At 37.9% G+C, this 19,185-nt stretch overlaps 1 protein-coding gene across 3 annotated transcripts in view; it reads left to right on the plus strand.

The window, feature by feature from the left end:
• Window positions 1-19,185, plus strand: part of strn3 (striatin, calmodulin binding protein 3) — a 186,749-nt gene that overhangs the window by 51,082 nt on the left and 116,482 nt on the right. For all 3 annotated transcript variants that reach the window (XM_073040068.1, XM_073040069.1, XM_073040070.1), the window contains exon 3: window positions 11,128-11,201. In XM_073040068.1, the coding sequence (XP_072896169.1) occupies window positions 11,128-11,201 (74 nt within the window). The remainder of the gene's footprint in view (window positions 1-11,127; window positions 11,202-19,185) is intronic.

The following is a 19,185-nucleotide window of genomic DNA, read 5'->3' on the forward strand; positions in this document are numbered from 1 at the left end:
TACCTCCTCCCATAGTTGCTGGCTGGCCTGCTGAGTTCTGCCAGCATTTTGTGTTTTTAAAAAAATTTATTTCCAGCATCTGCAGATTCACTCGTGAAGCAATACTACTTGTAGCCTTGGGCCACTTCCAGTGAGAAGCTTACATAGGCCAGTGAGATGACCCTGAGCCAGCAAAATTCAACAATGAAAAGACTAAGAATGGAGGATTTTGGGAGAACTGATAGTGACGACTCTGCAGAGACAAACAATTGCAGAAGTGGATGGCCTCACTTGGAAGCACAGAAATTATATCAAATCATGAAGATCAAATGGCCAGCGTAAACTCCTTCTCTGGGCTATTACCTTTTCTCTTCTTTGATTGTTCATGGAAAGTCAGAGAAACCTAGTGGGTGTGCACGCAGTATTCAGTTGTGTAAATTCTTGTGCTTGTGAACTGAGCCAATAAATGTACTTGTCAGTAAATACAGATTTTCTCTCTGCCTCACTGATCATTATTATTGAGGGTTATCTCTTATTCGCCATCTATTAAATTTCTTAAATATTAAATATTTTTAAGTTTCTTGCTTTAGCTTGCAACTTGAAATTCCAGTTGGTGGACAATTTCCCTCCACACCACTCTGACATATTGGGAAATTATGCACTCGGCAGGTTGCAACAGTGGTTTACCTGTGCCTACTGCTGGGTGAGTTTAAAGAGATCACCACCTCTTGAAGTGGATGACCAGGATGTCTAAGTGCCTTGCCGTGCTCTTAGTGCTCCATCAATGCCTGCTGGCCTGCCTTCTTGACCGTTGGACCATTAATCAGTCTCCTCCGGTCCATCTGCCAGGGCCAGACTAAACACGCTGGGATAGGCAAATCCCCTACCTCACCGAGGGTCAAAGACCCGTCGGCTGCCCTCACCTGGTTTGGCCCATCTGCCGAGACAGTTTACCGGGGTGTGGCCGCTGTGTGTGCTACAGCTACTTGGAGCCACAGGTGAGAGCTGAGTGCCAGGTGGGGACCAAAGGTAGATGAGCTGCCCTGAAAAAAGGGCATGGCAAGCTCCCCCCACCAGAGGTGCTACTTCTCCCTAGACACCCCATTACACAGTGCAGTGATGCTGTGCTTATGCCCACATTTAACCATTCAAATTCAAAAACTACTAGAAATGCAATATTTGTGAAATAAAAACAGAAATCACTGGAAATGCTGGGCTGGCCAGGCAGCATCTTGAAGCTAATATTTCAGTATGTTGGGTTTTTGTCAGATTAAACATCAGTCTGAAAGATTAGCCCTGTTGATCTCCACAGATGCTGTCTGATGTGTTGTGATTTTCTAGAGTTTTCTTATTTAGCACCAACAGATGATGGCTTTAGTGAGTGATTGTGGTTTCAAATGCATAAAGTGGGCTGCACATTTGTCAAACGAAACATCTTATCTCCATATAGGCAACTATTAAAATTTGCTAATTTGCATATTGAAAAATCTTCCTACCAAGAACTTCCTTTGAGAATTGACAAGTTTTGTATTTATTGAACTTGTGTAAAGACGAGTGCAAATACATTAAAATAGATGCAGGGTTATGTTCTCATTAAGGAATAGAAGCTTGTTTCTGTCTCATCTGCATCTCTCCATCTGTTAATTTGATGTAACTTTCTTGTTAAAGTGCTTTAAAAAATCAATGTAAGGATATCCTAGAGAGAGAGAAAGATATTTTGGTACCAAGTAAATGAAAGAATGAAATTTGTCAAGTGAATAAGTTCCACCATGAGTCAAAGTCTGTGTCACTAAACTAAATGCGATAAGATTGCAAACAGAGAAGTAGCACTTGAGTCTCAGCAATGTGACTCTATACGAGTTGGGATGAAGTTGGGCCAAGGAGGAGGTAGGTACCTCCTGCTAGAAATATCTTCACCTGTCAGGTGAAGTGGGTTTATTTGTGGTGTTTATGAATAGTCCCTTGATGATAAAATTATTGATGAACAATACTTCTTTTGTGTACCTGAACACTTTCCATTTTAAAGTTATACTTTCGGGAACCACCTTTTGAATGTAAATAGGTCTAGATTGTTAGCACCAATAACTTCTGTAGAAGTTGTAAAATTCTATGTCCATTAAATAAAATTGAAACAGACGATAAGCATGCATTCTGGTGTTTGATTATTCTAAATAGGCTACCCAGGGCATTGAATTGACTATGATGCTCTGTGATAATGATTTTGAATATTCCTGATATTTGAATGTACTCTAAAATGAGGCTAACACAGTTCTTTTTTAAAAAATTAAAAATGTTTCTAAATGATTAAGAAACGAGAGAATATGGGTTTATATGGTATTGTTTTATAACCTGAAGTGGATGTCATATGATTGAAGTGTAAAAGACTAGCACAGTACAGCTGTAATATGGAAATTGGTGCATTTCATTTCAGCTAGATTTCACAAGAACAGTGAAATACACAATATTGATTGTGGGCTAAATTTTATCCAGGGCACATGAGATTACAAATGGAATCTTGAATTAATATCTCATATGAAAGATACCTTAATAATGCTGTGCTTACTCTGTACTGCACAAAAGTGCCAAAATGGATTAACAGTTCAGTTATCCAAAGCAGATTGGGGCTTTAGTGAGAGTACCAATATTAAGCCATGTTAATCCTTATATAGTTCATTCCACAACCTACTGAATGAATCTGGTTGAGACCTAACATCAATTTAAGCAAATTTGTATAAGTTTCTGTAAGTTTTTAATTAAAATGTCATAAATTAAAAATCAAGCTTTGTGCACCTTAATTGGGATTTTGGTGGTACTAACATTTTCTATATGGATTTATTTTGAGGCTTTTAAACTATACAGTTCTTGAAGAATGTAATGTATTGAAGCTTTTGAGCTTTGATCAGATAAGTTTGTCTTTGACGCAAATAATTGATCAAACAGAGCTTGATTGTCTGCCTCAGTGTTGTCATTAAGCAGTTCTGTCACGCATCTGCCCTTCTAAATGAGGCTTGGCATGTTTTGCATCCCTGTTGTTCCACTGGGGTATCTTAACTTTTTGGGCCTGTCATTGAAGTGGTAGTGAATAAATTCCTTTTTATGTTGGCACAAAATGTTGCATGTGACAAAGATGCCTGGACATGCTCAGGGTTTCTGTTACAATACTTGTCTTTTGGGCAGATGTCAGAAGTGTGATAGAATTTTTTTCAGTTGCTTGGATTAATGCAGTTTTAACAGAATTTAAGAAGCTCAGAATCATCCAGGATGAAGCAGCCTGCTTGATCAGCACGCCTGTTAAAAGTTCACACTCACTGTCATCAGTCCACTGTATTTACAATATATACCATCTCTATGTAACAGAGCAACTTGTAGGCAGCTTTAATAACAATTTCTGGAAGCATGGCCTCTTATCACCTAGAAGGTCTAAGATGTTCTTGAGTGACTTTCACCCTAGATTTGAGAGTTTTTAAGTGGCTAATGAGAGTAGATTCTTCCTCAGGCACTAGGTGCATAGATTTAGCACCATCTGCGGGATTCCCTTCAAGTCGTTTAGGACTTGGACTCAAATTGTTGTTTGTCATTGGTGGAACAAGATCATGGAATTCCTTATCTAACAGCAATGTGGGAATCGTAGTGGTTCAAGACAGTGGCTCATTACCAGAACCACCTCAAAATAAAATTAAAGATGGCCAGAAGTGCTGAAATGGCCAACAATGCCAGCATTTCTTAAATTAATAACATTTATTAAAAATTAATGAATTGGCTGTGTGAAGTATGGCTGAGTTTTACTTACAACTAGCTTCCATTAGGAATATGCTTCTACTTAAGTTGTATTTGATTTTGCTCTGTTCAATTTCTCTTACCCATGTTCTTGTAAATACTTAAATCTACCATTTAAGGTATTAAAAATAAATTTAGAACCAAAACTGGTTCAGGGATAGGAAATGAAAGGTAAGACTTCATGGGCTGAATGGCCTAATTCTGCTCTGTGGGTTATGGTCTATCATACTGTATGTGAGAAAGCCAAGGATTTTAATTCATTAATGAAATGAACTTTTCTGAAATTTGTGCAACTGGTGAGAACTGTGTATTTAGGTTTGACAGTAATGAATTGATATGATTAAGACTAGTGATATTTTGGCAACAATTGTAAGGAGAAGCAAATATTTGATTATGGGGCACTAAACAATTTATATAATATGTATAAAAGTTCTGAAAAACAACTGTGAACTGAAATTTCAATATACACCATTTATTTGCATTTCTCTATCTCATATCACTAATATGTAAGCTGTTTAAGGCTATTTATTCTTTAGACTCAGCAATTGAGCTGTTTCTTCAGATAAAAACTTACTAGACCACCTTTTGGAAACAGATTGTTTATGCTGCCCAACAGGATTCAGGAAAACACATCCAAGTGCCAGCAAGTTCAAGATTTTCATGCATACGTGGTCAGCTGGTTATTTCTTGACCATCCCCCACCCCCAACTGTATTCATAAGGAGAATAGATGAAATTGACTATGGCTGAGTGATAGTATTTCTAGTTAATTATATCGCTGTGAAATGTTTTCATTATGAAGCATATTTTACATCATATTTAAAGAGAAGGAAACATTCTTTGAAATTGTTGGCAGCACACACACACAATTCTGGAGGAACTCAACAGGCCAAGCAGCATTAATGGAAAAGAGTAAAAGAGTACAGTCAATGTTTTTGTCCGAGACCCTTCAGCAGATGAAATTGTTCGGTCCGAGACCCTTCAGCAGATGAAATTGTTCGGTTTGTTTTCAGTTTTATCAATTGGCTAACATATTTTGTCTATATCCAATATTCAACAATAGTACAGCACTGTGGTAACAACATTACCCTTCCCATTTTGTGTTTGGACCAGGCAATGGATTAAAATATTTTCAGTTATTGGACTTGCTCCACAGAGCAATTAGATTCATAAGAACAGTATTAGAACATTTTTCCAATACCTTAACAAAATGGAGTAATATAAAAACAATGTTCTGAAAACACTCAGTATGTCAGGCAGTATCTGTGGATAGAGAAATAGTTAACATGAAGGGTCCCAGACTTGAATCATTAATTGTTTCTCTTTCCACAGGTGCTGCCTGACACAGTGAGTGTAATAGCATTTCCCACTTGTATTTTAGACTTATAGCATCTGAAGATTTATTTACTTTTTATGTATGTGGAATGATATGTCATATTCTCTTATGAATATCTGCTAATTCCAGTATTTTAATATATTTCCTTAAAAATTATTGAAGGGAGCCAGGGAAATGTTGATTACACTGTTTCAGAATGAGGGACGGAGACATAATGACATGCTTGACAAATGTCAGTCATAGATCTGTGGGAATGAAACTGGAGTGTATACTTGAGACACTTAAAAGAATAAGAGGATTGACCAAAGTCAACATGCATTTATGCCTGGCTAACATGCTAGAGATTTATTTTGGAGACTTTGAGGAAGTGAGTGAATCTGGTGTATTTAGGTTTTGAATTTTTGTAAGATTTATGATAAGGTCCTACGCAGGATGTTCGTCAAGAAGATTGGAACACTTGTGATTGAGGGTTATTCTGAATGATCAGGAATTAATCGATGACAGCAAGCAAAGGGTGGTAACAAATGGGACTGCCTTAGGCCAGCAGAGTGGGATTTAGTGCTTGGGGCTGGGAACCAGCTATTTGCAATTTATATCAATAATTTGGTGGAAGGGGCAAATGTTATTTTTTTTCAGTGTTCTGTTGGTATAAAACACGATGAAATTTTGAGTTCCAAGGATGATGTACAGAGGCTTCAAGGAGATATAGCCAAGCTGAGCAAGTACTTGAGAATATTGCAGGAGGAAATGAGGAAATACAGAAGACCAATTACTACAGTGCACAAAATGGAGAAGTGTAGTAGTTTAAGTGGTGAGAGATTGGGTAAAGAGATCTAGGTTCATTTGTGTGTCAATCACTAAACGGCAACACAGCAAACAATTGGCAAGGCACATTGTATCTTTGCTTTTATTATAAGAATATCTGAATGCAATTGTAAAGATACAGTGATGTTGTTTGGAGCTTTGATGAACTTGTGTGCAGTGTATTTTGTATGGCGTTGATCTCCCCTAAGAAAGAATGAATCTGCCAAAGAGGATATGCAGAAAAGATACAATAGACTGGTTCAATGGCTAATGGGATTTTTATAGGAAGAGAATTTGAGAGACTCTGCCTTCATTCTCTAAAATGTGAGGAGATCTCGTTTTGATCTACAAAGTACATGGACTTGGCTCAAGAGATGGGAAGATGCTTTTTCTGTCTAAAGATGTCCAGTTATTTGAGAATCAGTTTCCAAAAATCTCCAGACTAGAGAGTTCTAAAGTTTCACCACCCTCAGAGAAAAGTTATAAGTGACCTTCCCCTTTTTTTTGAAACTGATTTTCAAAATAAGGGGAAGGTAATTTAAGACTTTTCTCTTCAGGATGGCAAATCTTTAGAATTCTGTAGTCCAGGTATCTTTGGAGATTAAGTCGTTGAATCAAACCAGAGGTCATTAGCTTTTTTGACCACAAAAGAATCAACGGGTATGAGGCAGTGCAAGTAAATTGTACCCAAATAGAAAATCAGCCCATGAGCATGATGAATGACGAGCAATTTTAAGGGCCAAATAGCCCATTTCTTATGCCCTCCTGCTTCTAATGCCCTTGTGTTATCTTATTATTGACATTAGGATATATAGTAGAATCTTTACTCCAATGTGCAATGGAGAAATTACTGAAAATTGAAAAGGTAATGGTGGATAAATTACTGTCAGTGTGGGCTGCAATTTCTGTAGTGACATTCTGCACTGTGAAAGGACCTTATTAAATAGTCTTGCAGGAAAATAAGCTCCATTTACAGCAATACTTTAAAAAAAGATTATCAGTTAATCTGCATTCCTGTTTAGCTGACTGCCAAAACCTTGTTTCTGATATTCAAAAACACTCAAAGCTTATTAAAGATCAATTCTGACTGTTAAAACTTAAAACAACCTGTGTCACAATGTAAGTAAGCATGTAAAGAAAAATGAGAAATACTGACATCCAACTATAATCAATTGCAACAATTCATATTAATGACCCCAGTAGTGGAAAAATGGTCAAGAAGTTGGCAGCACACCCATGCATGCATGAAAATTCTGAACTTGCTTGCACTTGATCAGGAAATTTTTGTAAATTGTATATGTAACTGCTGATTATTTTCCTGCTGATTTTAATCCATTAGTAATAATGAATTTCAAAATGAGAGTTTGTGCCTAATTAATTTGATTGAACTATCTAAGTAACAAAATAGATGAGATGATACCAGATGTAATTTCAAAAATTATGTGTTAAGATATTACATGGTAGAATCCTAACATGGTATCAACAAATATGTAGCTTATACAGTATATCAGAGTTAGGAATTTGAATATAATTTCTAAATTGCAGGTGATGCTAAATTTAATGGTTGTGTGATGTGGCTTAGTTAATAATGAGGAAGAATACTTCAAAATAAATTACATACATGTTAAACAGGTGTAATTAACAAATTAATTTCAGTAGAGTTAATTGCAGGTTGGTACTTATTGATGAGAATAATAAGGAAGCTGCACACAGGAATAGATCAGAAGAATAAAGGGATTTAGATGTTCAGATACACAAATGATTGAAAGAAATAGTCTAATTTTTTTTAAAAAAGCAAAGAATTGGTTTCATTCCTAGACACATCAAATTAGAAACAGGTATGTGGAATATGTAGAACGTCGGACGATGTCACTTGTTGCTGTGTACAATTCTGGCCTACAGTTTATAAATTTAGGATGAAGGCACGGCAGAAGTGCAACTAAGATTGGTAAGAATATTATTAGAACTGAAATAAGCTTAATAAGCTTATTAATAAGCTGGTAAGGAAGGCGGGCTCTGTCGTGGGCAAAGTACTGGAGAGTTTAACATCGGTAGCTGAGCGAAGGGCGCTGAGTAGGCTACGGTCAATTATGGATAACTCTGAACATCCTCTACATAGCACCATCCAGAGACAGAGAAGCAGTTTCAGCGACAGGTTACTATCGATGCAATGCTCCTCAGACAGGATGAAGAGGTCAATACTTCCCAATGCCATTAGGCTTTACAATTCTACCGCCAGGACTTAAGAACTTTTTAAAAGCTATTATTAATGCTTTTTGAGATAGTGATTTAGATGCATATCATATTTTTTACTGAGTTAAGTATTGTATGTAATTAGTTTTGCTACAACAAGTGTATGGGACATTGGAAAAAAAGTTGAATTTCCCCATGGGGATGAATAAAGTATCTATCTATCTATCTATCTATCTATCTAAAAGATTGACTGAAAAGGATGAATAAACTGACCCTCCCAGTTCAAAACTAGATAGCATCATTAATAGATTGGGAATTTGAGTGAAAATGTAACCAAAGAGCCATTGTTACGTACCCCGTAACTGGGTCACTTACCAGCAAAGATAGAGAGGTCCGTTGAATTCTGATGGTACTATTTTTAAAAGTATTTATTGATAAAGGGGCACAAAAATAAGATTAATGCAAACATACAGATAATATACGTCATCAATACTAAATCTAAAAGCGCGGGTATAATAATAATCAATGAGAAATAGCTCTATCGTTGTCTAGGGGATAATGTATTGTCCGATGGAAATATAACAGTCACTGTTAGTTTGTTCAAGCTGCAGCGTTTTGGGTTTAAGCGAGAGACGGTTTAAACTTGCCCAGGTCTTTTATGATGCCAATCCTTTGAGTCGGGGGAGTTGGTTTCCCCGTTGCTAGCTAAAAGCCGTTTTCCGTGGTACCAGCCACCTGTCCCAGGCAACGGAACTGAACGCACGTGGCCTCCTTCAAATGGCTTCCCGCTATTACGGGATCGCTAGCGTTTCTTCTGGTGCGTCTGAGGGGCTGTTCCCACACACCCTCTTTTATCCTGACTCGCAGGGTCGCTGATGTCAATCAGGTTGGGGGTGATACAATCCCTCCCTCAACCAGCCCACTTAGCCTGAGGGCTTCCACGTAGTACAGTCTTCAATCCACAAATTCGCCTTCTGGACACAATGGCCATGTCCCGTAGCTTTATATCGCCGGGGGAATGAGACATTCCGCACGTCTCTCTCTCATTTCCTGGGTCCCCTGACCCAACCCAATAGTGATCTTGCGATTCTCACAAAGGAGGGGGCTGTAGGCATAACACCATAAAAATGAATGTACTGTCAGATGGTATAGTTATGGCAAATATAAGGGTTTACTGATGATGGAAGTTTGGAGGCTGTTAATTTAGCATAAATTTTGGCATGGCGCTTTTGGGATAAATGGAATTCTTGTGGGCTATTAAATCTGTAAAGTCATGAAGATGTGAATTCAGTCTCTATAATGCATTAACTACATGATTAGATGTTGAAGTGTCTAAAACTAATTTGTCATTTCTTTAATAGCTGTTTGTGGGATCTTATTTGTAGGTTTGGTGCCAAGGCATTTAAACTACGGTGGTAATGCCACTTCAAAAAAACTTAATTGGGGGAAAACACTTGAGAGGTCCCAAGGTTATGAAAGGTGCTGTATAAATGGACTCATTTCTTTAAATGGTCAAAACCCAGTCTTTTATTGTTTTAGATTCAAACAGAGATGCAAGTTTGTAATTGATACAACAAAAATCTTTACCAGTTATACTTGCTCTAATCTATTAATTTGAATTTCTGTTTGAACCAGATTAGAGCAAGTATAACAGGTTCAGAATTTTTTCTGTATCAGTTACAAATCTGCTTTTATAGTGAAACTTTATGAAAACTTCATTTAAAAAATCTTTCGTCGAGAGCATTTGCAAAGTAAACTTATTTTATTAAATCCCCGTTGTGGTAATACCTTCTAATCTGCACTCTGGAGGTCTGATTTGGTGAATTTGGCTCATCTGTTGTTCTGTTAATGACTCTGCAGAAGTTGTCATTAGTTGATTCCACGTATACCCCTGTTAGATTAATGTAAAAGTAATTAAAGTAGCTCTGTTGTTTTGTGTGCATGTCCAGCATGTCTTGGAATGCAATAATCTATGAAGCATCCATGTTTCTCACAACATAGAAGGAGTTTATCTGGTCTATGCCAGCTCTAAGAGCAGACTCATAAATCCCATGCCCTCACATTTCCAGGTAACCTGTTTCATTTGCCCATCTATACCTCTTTTTGCACATTAGTCACCAATTAACCTAAGTGTCAGCAAGTCTTTTGGATTTATAAGGAAATCCAGAAGAAGCACACACAGTTATCAGAAAAATGTTCAACACCCAAGGCACGATTGAGTTTGGGTCTCTGGAGCTGCAAGAGCAATGCTAGTAGCAGTTTAACTTTTCTGCCGTTTGAGGTAATATCAAAAAGATTGAGCATGAAAAATCAATTTATTAATCTTAACCTCATGGATTACTTGACATGAATTTTTGAATTTTCAGAATATAAGAGCTCTCATTTATTTGTTGAGGACTGTGATTTTTGTGCGGAAAAGATATATTTCCTAATATATTGTAATCTGTTTTCCTCCTTAAACTGAATATTTACTGCCTGTGAAAACAACTTAATTTTATACATTTGAAACAGAAATACTGCAGTCGGTTTGTATACCGTAAAGTCCTACAAGTGGGTTCAGACTATCATCAACCCATTTGTGGATGAATGATCAGTGTTGGCCAACACATGAGGAAAGCCTGCTCTCAGATGTGAACCTATTTTTTAAAAAAAAACTACTTTCTCAAGACAGAGAAATAGAGTCTTGGTAATAGCCAACAATTGGTACCTATTTTGAACATTTCTCCCACTGAACATTGCAATGGATTTTGAGGTTAAAAATTAATTTTATTGCATTTTACTTTCAATAACTCAGCTACTCAATAGATTTTTTCCATTTAATATTTCATGTTGAAGGCAGTGGTCAACAATCAAGCATGCTACATCATTAGAGTGGGAACAATGACTGCAACACAAAGAACAGGAACAAACCTGCAACACTATAGAAGTGGGAACAATGGTTGACTCCTCCCATTCTTATTTAGGACATCACTATTGCACTCACTAAATAAGATTTTTTAGAACATTGACATATGCTAACAGTTTTATTTCTTTCTAAAGGGCAAAATATCATAAATTAAAATACGGCACAGAATTGAATCAAGGTGACTTAAGGATGCCAACATTTGAATCAGGTAATAAAAGCAGATTAAATATTATTACAAAGCATGTCTTTTTTAAAGAAACATTTTAACTTTTTGGTAGTTTCAGATTTGTTTTCAACAGTTAATTTGAAGTTGTTTGTAAGATATTTCATATGCATTTATGTCAATGTATACAAAATAATTTAGGGTTATCATAAAATTATTTTAGAATGCTTTTGTTTAGGATGCAACAAGAAATGAGTTATTTTTGCCAGTTTTAAATTTACAATGACATGAGGCCAAGTTTTGACTGAGGAATGTGTTTCAATAATGGGTGGAATGTGGAATTAAACAACAAGATTGCGAGGAAGTTTATGTTGATTTGTGTTGTTGTGCTGTTAATTAGCTTTATTATAATGACATCTCACGTGCACCATAGGATTTACATGATATTGCTGTGCCTGTGAGTTAATTGGACATCATATTGCAGAAACTTATCAGCTTAAGTGCACTTGTAACAAGATGATTGACAGTGACGGTTAATTATCCTTACTCTTTCTTTAGGAAATAGGTGTGGAATCCAGATATTCAAGAGACATAAAATGACAAATTTATTTTTTCATATTTTTCATTATTCCCCTTTTTTGTCTTTTTCCCTCTTTCTTAAGATAACCTGCTTTTGTCTCTATTTTTTGTCTCCATTTTGGCACTGACCACCCACTCAATTCTTAAATCTCTTTGGTTAAAGAGAAGCTTCACTGGTCTTGTCCACCATTACCCAGTTAGCCATGCCACAGCATTATTAAAAGCTTCATGAATTAAAGTGCGACCCAGAACTTTGAAACTAAATCTGGAATTGTATTGATGATAACTAGAGCACATCTGAGATATGCTTTTGCAAAAGAACTACCCACAGACCATTCGCACAGTTAGAACATAAAACTGTACAGCACAGGAACAAGCTCTTCAGCCGACTGTGTTGTGCCAAACTTAGTTAATTAGTAAGCAAATGCCCAACTAAATTAATCCCTTCTGGCCAAGTAATATCCATATCCTTCCACTTCCTACACTTTCTTGTACCAATCTAAGAGCTTCTTGAATGCCTTTGTTGTATTTGCCTCCACTATCAGACATGTCAGCACATTCCAGGCACCTGTCACTCTCTGTGTAAACAAAAAAAATTATTGCCCTGCATATCTTTGAACTTAGCCCCTTTCACCTTCAATGCATGCCTGCTGGTATTAGACAATTCAACCTTGGAAAAGATGATAGTTGCTGTTTGCTCTATCTGTGCCTCTCATCATATAAACATCAATAAGACCTGTCCTCTGCCTCTGCCACTCAAGGGAAAACAATCCAAGTTTGTCCAGCCTCTTCTTGCAGAGCATACTCTCTAATTCAGGCAGCATTCTTGAAAAGTTCTTCTACACCCTTTCCAAAGCTTCAACACCTTATAATGGAGTGATCAGAATTGAATGCAATACTCCAGATGTGACCTAACTGGAGCTTTATAAAGCTGCAACTCCTGATTTTTGAACTCTTTTGCCAATTAATAGAAGTAAGCAGCACACATGCCATATGCCAGTGTAGAACATCACTATTCACAGGCCTCCAACCAGAATGTTTCGTTGACCACTATCCACTATCTTTTTTGGGCAAGCCAATTTTGAATCCAGACTAATGCATCTTAATCTTGTGTATGAGCCTATTCTGATGGAACTTGTCAAGTTCTTTACTAAAATCCATGTAGTCAGTGTCCACAGTTGTTATCTCTTTGAAAAACTGAATCAAATTGGTAAGACGTGACTGAGCCTTGCATGCAGAAAGCCATGCTGACTGTCCCTATTTAGGCCATGGTTTCCAAAATGCTCATAAATTCTACCCCTAAGATTCTTCTCTAGCATCTTCCCGATCACTGTTGTGAGGCTTCAGTTTCCAGGATTTCCTTCCTTGAATAATGGAACAACACTGGCTACTTGCCTGTGGCTAGATAGGACACAAAGGTATTTGCCAAGGCCCCAGCAATCTCATCTCTTGCCACTCTCAATATCTCATCAGGCCCTGAGAACTTATCCACCTGAATGTTCTTCAAGATGTCTAGCACTACCTCCTTTATCCCGAAATGCTGGAGTATATTAGTGTGCTCCACATGTATCTTCCTGCCGCCCACGTCCTTCTCTTCGGCAATTCATGATGCCTTTATCCTGCAGCTTCAAGCCTTTTATCCTTGAGTGATCCTACCTGCTTGCTGTTATCCTCTTGTATAGAATGTTGTGGGATTTCTTTAATCTTATTTGCCAAGGATTTTTTATAGCTTCTCCTGGCTCTCCTATTTTACATCTTGAGGGTTTTTTCCAGCTTCTTTATATTCCTTAAGGACTTTGTTTAATTTTAGTATCCTAAACTTAGATAAGGTTACTTTTTCATGTCTTACTTCACCAACACTCTCAACAACCAAGATCAAAACCATTTCACACCTGGTTAATCTTGTGTCCTTCAAATTAAATGCACATAGAATATTTGGATAATATTAGCTAATGTGTATTCAAACAAATAATTCTGTACTGAATTTCTATCTAGTCTTTTCCAGGATTCAAATCCAAAGATTTATTTTCAAGATAAGTTGTGTGAATTTAAGTTGGTTTGCTCTGGAAATCATGATCTTCAAAGCTTAGTTAGTCTGTTCTGTGGTGATAGTGCTACCAAACTACTCTTGCTGATAGACACGGGAAAGAAGTTCAGGTTATTATTGGTATATTAAATTACTGTCTGTCCTAGTTACCTCCAGTAAATCTTGTGTGTTGTTCAGCTTCAAATTTGAGAGTGTCAAGGGGCAGAAATGAATGTAGTCACTATTACTGTACTCAAGAGAAGGTGCTTGGGAAGCTGAAGGGGTTGAAGGTAGATAAATCACCTGAACCAGATGGATTGCACCCCAGGGGTAGTCTGAAAGAGTAGCTAAAGAGATTGTGAAAGCATTAGTAATAATATTTCAAGAATCACTAGATTCTCGAATGGTTCCAGAGTACTGGAAAATTGCAAATCTCACTTTACTCTTTAAAAAAGGATGACGGCAAAAGACGGGAAATTATAGGCCAGTTAGCCTGCCTTTAGTGGTTGGCAAGATGTTAATCTGTTGTGACTAACTTTAAACCGAGCCATACTGAGTCTGTATTCACATAGCAAACATACAGGAGAGAGTCCTAGACAATCTCAAAATTCAAAGTACATTTATTATCAAAGTTCATGACACAATGTTTTACACTAATACAACACAAAACTAACAAACTATTAACGATAGTCACCTACTTTAACATTTTGAACATAATCAGAAACACTTTCAGAATTACATATTTACAATGGTAGCACATCCCAACTAGTAGAACACCTTGTATATTCTATACTAGTGTCTGTTCCAAAAGCTCTAAGTACAAACTCCTGACACCCTTTTGTTACAGTGTTGAGGAATGGCTCAGTGAATATACAATTAACCAAAAGGCTGAAGTGACAAAACAGATTTGTCCTGAACTGTGAGTATTAAGTAGCAGGGATACACGTTTAACAATATGCTAATAGAAAGAGCATTAATCTGTTGTCTTTCCCTATGTAATTTCAGTGGTACACAATCAAAATGTCTCACACCTTGGTTTCACTAGCCACGAGCATCAATTGGAAGCTAAATCATGTGAAGTTTTATTTCCTGTAGATTGGCAGAAAGCAGAAAGTTGAGAGGGAAAGGGGGGGAGTTGCTTTTCTGATTGGCTGCCAGTGACTAGTAGTGTACTGCAGGGGTTAGTATTGGTTCTGCTACTTTTCACGTTGGATAACGTAATTGATAGCTTTGCGCCAAGTTTCTGAATGATACAAAGATAGGTGGAAGGCCAGGTATTGTTGGGAAAACGAGAAGTCTGTAGAAGTACTTGCACAGATTAGGAGTGTTGACAAAGGAATGGCAAATGGAATATGATGTAGTGAAGGGTGTGGTCATGCACTTTGGTATAAGGATTAAAGGCATAGTCTATTTTTTAAATAGAGTGCAAATTCAGAAATCAGAAATGCAAAGGGACTTTGGAGTCCTAGTGTAGGATTACCTAAAGGTGAAATTGCGGTTGAGTAGTAGAAAGCAAATGCAACTTGAGCATTCATTTCAAAAGGACTACGATATATAAGCAAGGATGTAATGCTGGGGCTTTATGAGGCATTGGTCAGTCTGCAGTTTGGCCTCCTTATCTAAGAAAGACTGTGCTGGCATTGGAGAGGGCCCAAAGTAGGGTTATGAGAATGATCCTGGGAATGAAAGAGTTAACTTATGAAATGCTCTTGATTAGTAAGGCTGACAAGGGTTATGAGGACATGGTAGGAAATTGGGTTGAGGGGAAGTATAAAACAGCCATGATCAAATGGCAGAGCAGGCTCAGGGTGCTGAATGGCCCAATTCTGGTCCGATGTCTTATGGTGTTATGATGGAATACGGATTCATGAGCAGTAGGAAGAGAATAGGTGATGGTCACTTGCCCATGTTTGACCTGATTCTGTAAAAAAAAATTAAAAAAATTCTGGGGTTTGGAGTTGCTGAGGATTCCCTGGTCTACTGCTTTCAGTATTTCTTGGCATTGTTATCTCTAGTATAGTATATTACACAAGAGAATTCGGGGGTGGGGATTGGAGGAGGAAGATCTTGAGACTTAAGAAATCTCAGAGGGAGTTTTTGGGGATTCTTAAGGAGGAGTAAGGAGGTAATGTACCTATTACCTGCAGAATATGATTCTGTAAGTTCAAGTATGTTGCTGTTGTTTAGAGGTGAGGCAAGTCTCCCAATTTAGACTCCAGTCCACACCACTTCATTGGGGGGCTTTACAAGTTCAACTAGGCTGGTAGAGATTTTAGCATGTCCAGATTTACTACTTCTATTAAGATTGGATGGTCTGTTCATTTCTATCTCTCTTTGTTGTAAAGAAACGGTGAAATACCACCGTTCAGGTGTCATGGGATTTTACCAAAATCTCATAGTTTTATAGTTGCTGTTACTGACACCACTTCATGGCCTGGATTTGATCTCGTTTCTGTATTACTATCACAGCTCTGCATTATTGATCAGGTAATAGCACCACCGTTAAAACTTCTGTTCAGTAGCAGTGTCTGACTCTATTTCAGTGTTGTAGTATCTTGCCAAATATACCAGCGTTACCTGAAGAAGAAATGTGTTATACTTTGGGCAAAATTTAATAGAAAATATAAAAAAGCAAAGCTCCTGATATACAGTACTACAGTGATTAAAGCTGCTGCCTTACCTTTACAACAGCCCAGGGTCAATCCTGACATTGGATGCTGCCATGGATTCATTGTCCCAAATAGGTGCGTACTGTGTATTAGTATGTGTAAAAATGATCCATTAATTTATTGATAGGTTGGAGACAAGTTCCAAGTGACATCAGGCAAAAAAAATTGTTGAAGAAACACAATGATACTTCTGAAATTTAATAAATTTATGACTGGACTGCGACTTCAAGTCATTGATTAAAATGACAGGAAGATGAAAGCTGTTCAATTCATCATGTCAGATATGCTTGCATCTGCATTTAGCCAATTTCTATGGCTACCCAGCTCTTGCCCAGAAATGAGTATTCTCCCTAACCTTTTAAGTACTTACTGATTTCTCTCTTGAAATTCCCACCCAAGATCTTTTAGGTTGATTATTTCAGGTCACAACTCGCTTTTCAACAAAAAGGAGAAATATTGTATGTCAGCTCTGGAATTTTACTGGCAATGACACATCAATCCCTGGTCAGCGTAATTCCTTTTGTGCATACTTTTGAGAGTGAGAATAATGACACACCTATGTGAGCCCCCAGCTCCAGACAACTCACTCCTCAGTCAAGGAGGTTGACATCAGAACCTCCTTCATGAGACTGAATTTTTGCAAGGTGTCAGACCCTGAAGGCTTGCGTAGTTGAATACTAAAAACTGACACTGACTAATTGGCTGGAGTATTCAGAAACATCTTTAACCTCTTCTGTGGTCTGAGGTTCCCACCTACTTCGAGAATTGTATTGTTTATACTGGTGTGCAAGAAGAGCAGAATGACCTGCCTCAATAGCCACCATCTGGTAGCACTTGCACCACAGAAATGAAGTGTTTATGGCTCGAATCCTGCTTCAATTTACTTATTGCCACAATTATCTACAACAGATGCTATCTTGCTGGCTCAGCGCTCTCCTCTGGATCATCTGGACAATTGGAACTGCTGGACACCAGGCTGTTGTTCATTGACTGTAGCCCAACATTCAACATCGTTCCCTGAAAACTTGATCATGAAGCTCTTGGGCCTCTATACCTCCCTCTGTTGGATTCTTGACTTCCTCATTGGGAGACCACAATTAGTATTGATCTGAAACCATACCTCCTTCTCACCGACAAACACAGATTCACCTCAGGGCTGATTAGTTAGCCCTAGCTCTACTCTATATCTACAATTGTGCGATAAGCATAGCTGCAGAACCATTTACAACTGATAACAGAATTATTGATGGTGACAAGGTGATATACAGGAGTGACATTGGTCAGTGGGATGTGTAGTGTTGTAACAACAACCTAAAGCTCACTATCGTCAAGACCAAGGAACTGATTTTCGACTTCAGGAAAGAGGTCAGCGAAACACACACCCATCTTCATTGATGGGCTTGCAGTGGAAGGTGAGTATCTTCAAGGTGCAAGGTGTCATCATCTTGGAGGACCTATCCTGAGCCCACCTCAAAGATGCAATCGTAAAGAAGGTGCACTAGCACATCTACTTTCCCCAAAGTTAAAAAGATTCAGCATGCCATCAAGATGCTGAAAAACTCCACAAAGATGTACAGGGAAAGTATGGCCAGGTTCTGTTCTAACTCCATCTACAGATGACACCTTTGTAGCTGGCTGAGTCTCAAATAACAACGAGTCAATGTCAAAGAAGGAGATGGGGCACCATGGTAGCATAGTGGTAGGCGTGACTCTATTACAGCTCAAGGCATTGGAGTTTGGAGTTCAATTCTGTAAGCATCTGTATGCCCTTCCCGTGGAGTGTGTGGGTTTTTTCTGGTTGATCCGGTTTCCTTCTGCAATTCACAGACGTACCAGTTCAAAGTTAATTGGTCATTGTAAATTGTCCCATGATTAGGCTAGGGTTAAATTGCAGGATGCTGGAAGTGCCTATTCTGCACTGAATCTAAATATACTAATAGTGGCCTGGTGTCATGATAACAATGTTTCCCTCAATGTCAGTAAAAGAGTTGATCATTAGCTTAAAGGAGTAATACATATGCTCCCCTTTACATCAATGATGCTGAAGTTGAGTTGATTGAAAGCTTCAAATTCTTGGGAGTGAACATCACCAATAGTCTGTCCTGGTCCAATAAAACATATTAGTGCCTCTACTTCCTCAAGAGGCTAAGAAATTTGGCATGTTTTCTTCAAACCTCACAAATTGTTACCAATGACCATTGCATCCTATATGGCTGCATCATCGCTTGTTAAGGCAATTACAAGTAACTGCAGAGTTGTGGGCACAGCTCAGCGCATCACAAAAACCACTCTCCCCTGCATGTGGTTCTCTACACTTCTTGCTCCTTGCTAATGTTGTCGTCATAATAAAATACCCCACCTACCCCAGTTATTCTCTCTTTTCCTCCCTCCCATCAGGCAGAAGATACAAAAGTCTGAAAGCTTCTATCTTGTTAAAAAGACTATTGAAATATGATGAAATGAACTGTTGTTCTCACAGTCCATTTCTAATGGTATGCATCTTATTGTCTGTCTGCATTAAACTTTCTCTTCTGTAGTTCTTAATTCTGCATTTAGTATTGTTCTCCTGTGCTACTCAGTGCATTGTTTAATGATATTATATGGATGGCATGCAAAACAATGCTTTTCACTGTGCCTTAGTACACGTGACAGTAATAACCCATTTTACCAATTCTGACTGGTGACATTGTAGTAGTCTTGGTATGGAAGCTCCAATGCACAGGACTGCTAGTTACCACAGAGAGGTGGACTCAGC

Source organism: Hemitrygon akajei, chromosome 3 (genome assembly GCF_048418815.1).
Source record: "Hemitrygon akajei chromosome 3, sHemAka1.3, whole genome shotgun sequence".
In the NCBI taxonomy this organism is placed as follows: Eukaryota; Metazoa; Chordata; class Chondrichthyes; order Myliobatiformes; family Dasyatidae; genus Hemitrygon; species Hemitrygon akajei.